The sequence below is a fragment of the Suncus etruscus genome, chromosome 2 (genome assembly GCF_024139225.1).
Source record: "Suncus etruscus isolate mSunEtr1 chromosome 2, mSunEtr1.pri.cur, whole genome shotgun sequence".
In the NCBI taxonomy this organism is placed as follows: Eukaryota; Metazoa; Chordata; class Mammalia; order Eulipotyphla; family Soricidae; genus Suncus; species Suncus etruscus.
Genome location: NC_064849.1, coordinates 37,665,981 through 37,671,980, shown reverse-complemented (window position 1 = coordinate 37,671,980; position 6,000 = coordinate 37,665,981). Strand labels below are relative to the sequence as shown.

Sequence of the window (6,000 nt, the reverse complement as noted above, 5' to 3'; positions counted from 1 at the left end):
CTTAGTGGGGGTGCTGCCTGTCAAACCTGTTTTTTGTATGTTGTTTCATAGGCTTTTTTTGGGCAATAGATGTAAATTATTATAAAATTTTAGGATATTATAAACTTTACTTATACCTAAACAGAAAAATACTTAATGCCGATATTTTAAATTTAGCCTGAATATCAGCTGACTCTGGACAAAAAGAGGTCAGGTCCAGAGAGGAAAGTTGAATATGGATAAGCAACAATTTAGAAAACTTATGTGATTATCTAATATTCAGGTGAATTAAATTCTAGTTATTTCTCAGTATGATCACTATATTCTCTTTTTAGTCTGGTCTTAACTCTTCTTTAATAGCACATTTAGTCACACTTCTGTGCCAACAAAAATAGTTTAGACATATACCTGAATTAGTCTTTTCAATTGTTCAAAGCCTTACTAATAGGAGACAGAAATGTCAGACAAATTAATCAGAAAAAATTTATAGTTGTGGTGATGGTACAGTGGATAGGGTGCTTACCTTGCATGTGGCTGACCCAGATAATTTTGACAATCCATATGGTACCCCTAACCCCACCAGGAATGATCCCTGAGAGCAGAGCCAGGAGTAAGTACTGAGCACTGCTGAGTGTGAACCCTTTCCATATATGTATAAATATAATTGCTCTATTGTAGGCTAGCTAGGTTTGGTCTTTTTTCCCCTTTCGATTTTGGGAATGAGGTCCAGGTACTAGGTGCCAGAGATCAGACCAGGGCCACCATTATGGCAAGCCATTTGCTCCACTCTTTTGAGCTTTCTCCCCACTTTCTGGTTTGTCTCCACTTTAATGGGCTCTGGTTCCATCAGTGGGAAAAATGGTGCAATCGGTTGTGATAACCCATCATTCAATTCTTCTCCTCTGCCTACTCTTTGGGAAATGTGAAGCTGGAGGTAAAATGCTCTTCAAGGCACTCTGTCCCCAGTGACAGCACAAAAGAGAGAAAAAGAGCATGAGGATGAATGTTTATAGATACTCTGAGAGTGTCTAAGGCTAATAGGCACTGTTTAATGTAAGTAAAATGCAATATTTCTGAAACTTGCTCATATATACGGGAATAGCTGCTGGAAAGTAAGTTGTAATTGTATTATAACAGTTGTTGGTAAAAGTAAAGTTACAAACTAACAAAAGGCATTAATTAGCAAATATTACTCTTAAATAATAAATTATGATTTAACCCCAAACATGTTTCACTAACCATTTAGGAACTTAACTGGATTAAAATGAAATGAACTGACCAATACTCAGAAGAATCATCATAGCACGTACACAAAATAGAGAATAAAGTTTTAATGGTATCAAAAACAACTTTTTTTGGCTAATTTAGTACTTGCTGGAATAAAGTTGCAAAATGTTACTCAGTAACTGACTTAGCTTCTAAATCAAGCCAGAATTACACATACTCTGTATATCACTTGAGTATATACAAGTACATTCCATGATAACATGCAGAGACATGAAAACAAGAATACTGTAAAATCAAAATCTCTATTGATGAAATAACAAACTGAAAACAAAAAATAAATGTCCAGTAATTTAAATATCTGATTTAGAAAAGAAGATTTTGAATGTTACTCTTTTCAAGAATTCAAATGTTCACATGGTTAATTCTGACTTTGTTTTCTCAACATGAAACATGGGAAGTAGATATCCTCCAACAGTTAGGATAATATACTTTTAAAACTCAGAATCAAATGAAAATGTCTGCTAGTTTCTCTCTGCTTAGGTACAAGGGATCCTTGCATTCTGGTAATTTAGAATTCTGTTCCCTAAAGCTTAGTCAATTTGAACTTCATACCACATATAGCAACATTTGCTCAAGTACCTTAATGACAGTCATGTGAGACATAAGTTTAGTTTGCCTGATAATGAAATTAGACCAATGAAACAAACATGGTATGCAAATGACCTGAGTTCACAGGAATCTAAATTTGAAAGCTTACTTCAGCTTTGCTTAAAAAAAAAAACAACAACTACAAAACAAAACAAAAAAACAACCTCATTACAAGCCTTTTACAGCAAGGATTTCTTGGCAAGTTACTTATTTTGGTCATGGAATCTTGGGGTTTGTTTTTAAACACTAAAAAGAAGTGCTCTATGTTTTGCAAATTTAGTGAAAGGCCAAGAGGACACTGATGGTGCTCAATAAAATCTTTAAGTCACAGATTCTACTATCTTACAAAAAAAAAGGAGCAGGTGATATGTGCAGCTGACCAACTCCTCTTCCAGTTTGACAATGATGACTGGGAAGCTACGAGAATCCTTGTAAGATAAGCAAAGACAGCACCTTAAGTGGATCCCAGTGGAAGCCACTCATAAGTGAGGATTTGTTGTGGTAGAGATGTTTACTGATTCCCTCTAGATAACTCCTGATCTGTATGTGAGAAACCAAGAATGCATAAATAGGGTGAAATACTGGCTCTGCAGTTATTTTTCCAAATTATCAATTGTAACTATTATCAGTTGTCATTACTAGATGGAAACTACCAAGAGGTTACATGTGAATTAGTAGTGACTGAACAATAGCATAGCAAAGAACACAGACTCCATTCAATCTAAGTTCTTTCGATTTTCTCTGTAATCTAATTCAAGGCACTTTAAATGTTTTGGTGCCTCAGTGTATTAAGCATGTAACTTGATAGTAACAATTACTTATCTCAAGAAACTACTACATCTTTATTCAGTCTGAACACACTTTGAGCTCCTCAGATGAAAAGCACTGTGGTAACAACCAACTATGGCTCAGAAAACCCTCCCTATGCTCCTGAATCATGGTCTATCTTGCCTCAGGTTTCAATAGTGTCTTCTTAAACACTTTATGAGTAAAATTTGTTAGTGGCACGCCATTTCTTTATATACATTTGGCACACAGATGTTTATATATTTAAAATAGTTGTTTTACTCCCCATTTCAAGTAAGTTTACTAATTTTCCATTAAAATTAACGAACTGTACTTAACATGGAGTACTCTCGAATTTAGAAAAGTTTTAATTTATTCTGAGATACATGTGACAAAAAGTCCCCCACAAAACAAAATAACTGACTAGTGTTATTTGTGTGGAATTGCAATTTTCTTTTAAGGGCTCATGAGGCATTTCCAGCAGTGTTCAATGTTTATTCCTGATTCTATGCTCAGGGATCACTCCTGGTGGGGCTCAAGGGACCAAATGGGGTGCTGGAAATCAAACCAGGGTCAGATGTGTGCAAGGCAAATGCCGTATGGACTATACTATCTCTCCAGTCTCTGAAACTACATAATTTTAGTGGAAAAAAAATGGAAGCGTATGCCATAGTGTCTCTACTTTCATCTGAAGAGTGCAAAGATTAAGTTCTGAGAAAAGATCTGAACATCACACAGAAGGTTCTTAAATTGTTCAAAAGATATTTAAAAATGTAATGCTTCATGTAATGACATAAAAACAATTAGAGGTAATAAATTATACAGTAGCTCAAATATCTGTCAGCATTAGTTTTTTTTCTTTTTTTTTTTTTTTTTGATTTTTGGGCCACACCCGGTAATGCTCAGGGGTTACTCCTGGCTATGTGCTCAGAAGTTGCTCCTGGCATGGGGGACCATATGGGACACCGGGGGATCGAACCGCGGTCCGTCCAAGGCTAGCGCAGGCAAGGCAGGCACCTTACCTTTAGCGCCACCGCCCGGCCCCAGCATTAGTTTTTTCTAAACAAGTTAAGAGTTCCAATACTTTATATCCATTATTCTTTTCTTTCAAAGGAATTGTGGAAATATATGCTTTCAGTAAACAATGATACTATCTTGTGATCTTCACAAAGAATACAAGTGATTATGACCACTGTAGATTTACAATATATTTGTGGTTAGTACATGTGACTCAACCTTTAATGTACCTTTATACTGGGGAGAAATTAGATTTCTAACCCTGGAATTTTCCCGGTTTCCTCACTTCCAGGTCCTCTGTGGCTCTCTGCATGGTATTTACCACTCACAATCAAAATGGTGGAAATTATAAATAGTTCCTTTGGACTGGAAACATTTTTTTAATAAAGTGCTTTTAAATTCAAATATTTTCTTGCCCTAACAAAACTGAAACACATAAACCTGAACTCTCCATATCTCAGGACACATATTTTAACAGAAGAGAAAATCAGTTTTGGCCAACTAATGTCTTTCAAGAGTTCAGATTGGATCTAAGTTGGGTTTTGCATCATTATCGTGCTCATGTTTATACATGAAAGTTAAGAGAAAGAGCGCAACATCCAAGGATGACCAGTAGGCAGTATGTGATGTGACAGCTGACCAATAGCGGCTCTCCACCAGGCCTTCTCTGAGTTCAAAATCAATTCTGTGATCCAATTCCACTGAAAGAAAAGAAGTCAGCAAATGATTAAAGATTATAACGGAATATTGTACAAAGGCTTACTAGAATTGAATAGAAACCTTGAAGTAATATAACAGTGAATCTTCAAACTATCATTTACTTTTTTCTTTGTTTGTTTTGTTTTTGGGCCACACTAGATGGCGCTAAGGGATTACTCCTGGTTATATGTTCAGAAATCGCTCCTGGCAGGCTTGGGGAACCATTTGGGATGCCAGCATCAAACCCGGGTCAGTCCTGAGCAAGGTAAACGCCCTACTGCTGTGCTATCACTCCAGACTCTCTTTATAAGGGTTTTTCCCTTCTAATCTTAAAATGAAAATATTCAGTGGCTCAGGTTTTATTTTTTGGGTCAGACCAGACAGTGCTCAGATTACTCCTGGTTCTTCAATAAGCAATCACATCTGGTAGGTTTGGAGGACCATATGTGATGTTGAGGATAGAAAATGGGTTGGTGGCATGCAAAGCAAGCAAGCAAGCAAGCACCCTACCTGCTGTATCATCTACCCAGCCCCATTAACTCAGAATTCTAATTTGGTAGATTCCTTTCTATGATTAGGTCAGTACTAAGAAAGGGAGAAAACAAAATGTTTTGTTTGTATCATAGGACATAGAGTTCCAATGGAATTTTTAGTAGATATGAGTATAGAACCCATATATGCTGTTTTTCCTATAAATGCAGTCATGATAGGCTATAATTTTTATAGATGAGTTTAAAGCAGTAATAAAATGGAACCATTAAAACAACATTTTATAATAAAAGTTATATGGTCCCCTCAAGATATCTTGTACATAATATTTGCAGAATCAAGCTGATATCAAAGAAAGCAAAAGGGTATATAAAGGTGAAGGGACAACTATATTAGATTTAATAAATGAGGCTCAAATCCTTATTTTCTCATTTAATCTGTCTACTCCAAAAATAATGAATAAAACTCCTTGCAAAATTATGAGCCAGAGTGACATGCAGCAAAGCTTGTGGAGGCCATCTACATGAATGGCTTGGTGGGGAAATGTTAGAAGATAATCATTTAAAAGTATCCTCCCCACTTGACTGAAATCTTCAAAGGCAGTCATGCTACACTTTAGTCTCCATCCAGACAATACTAATGTGTGCCCATGACATCTAAGTACCTTAAATGCTTAGTAATAAAACAACCTACCAAGTATTGAATAAGTTAAACAGTGGCAATCACTGGGGCAAGACTATACTTACAACAATGCTATCCTTAAACAAATCAATATTTTTGAAAACCCACAAATAGTTCTAGTAATTAATACCCATCAGAAAAAGATCTCAACAAATCAAAATGATGAAAGTTGCTGTGGATCCAATAAGTCCTAAGTGATACAACACTTAGAAAAATGACCTCATTTACAGGCACACTTTAAAACTGCCATCAAGGCCTAGGAAGACAGCTGAAGGGGCTGAAACTGCTCTTGGCACCACTGGGCCTGAGCAACACAGGTATTGGGGCAGTATGTGGGTTTTCCTCTGCCCTTTATACCTCCCAACCTCCAATAAAATCAAACCAACAACATGAAACAATAAACCACTCTACAAATCCAAACCCTTAACATACTTCAACTGAACCAAAGATTGTATTCAGAAGGATCGATTTTAA

The 6,000-nt window shown here is 36.2% G+C and overlaps 1 protein-coding gene across 2 annotated transcripts in view; it reads right to left on the bottom strand.

Annotated features, from left to right (window-relative positions):
• Positions 1 to 3,778: 3,778 nt before the first annotated feature.
• DDHD1 (DDHD domain containing 1) overlaps positions 3,779 to 6,000 on the bottom strand; it is an 86,520-nt gene continuing 84,298 nt past the window's right edge. For both annotated transcript variants that reach the window (XM_049767032.1, XM_049767037.1), the window contains one exon: positions 3,779 to 4,358. In XM_049767032.1, the coding sequence (XP_049622989.1) occupies positions 4,177 to 4,358 (182 nt within the window). In that variant the 3' untranslated portion in view covers positions 3,779 to 4,176. The remainder of the gene's footprint in view (positions 4,359 to 6,000) is intronic.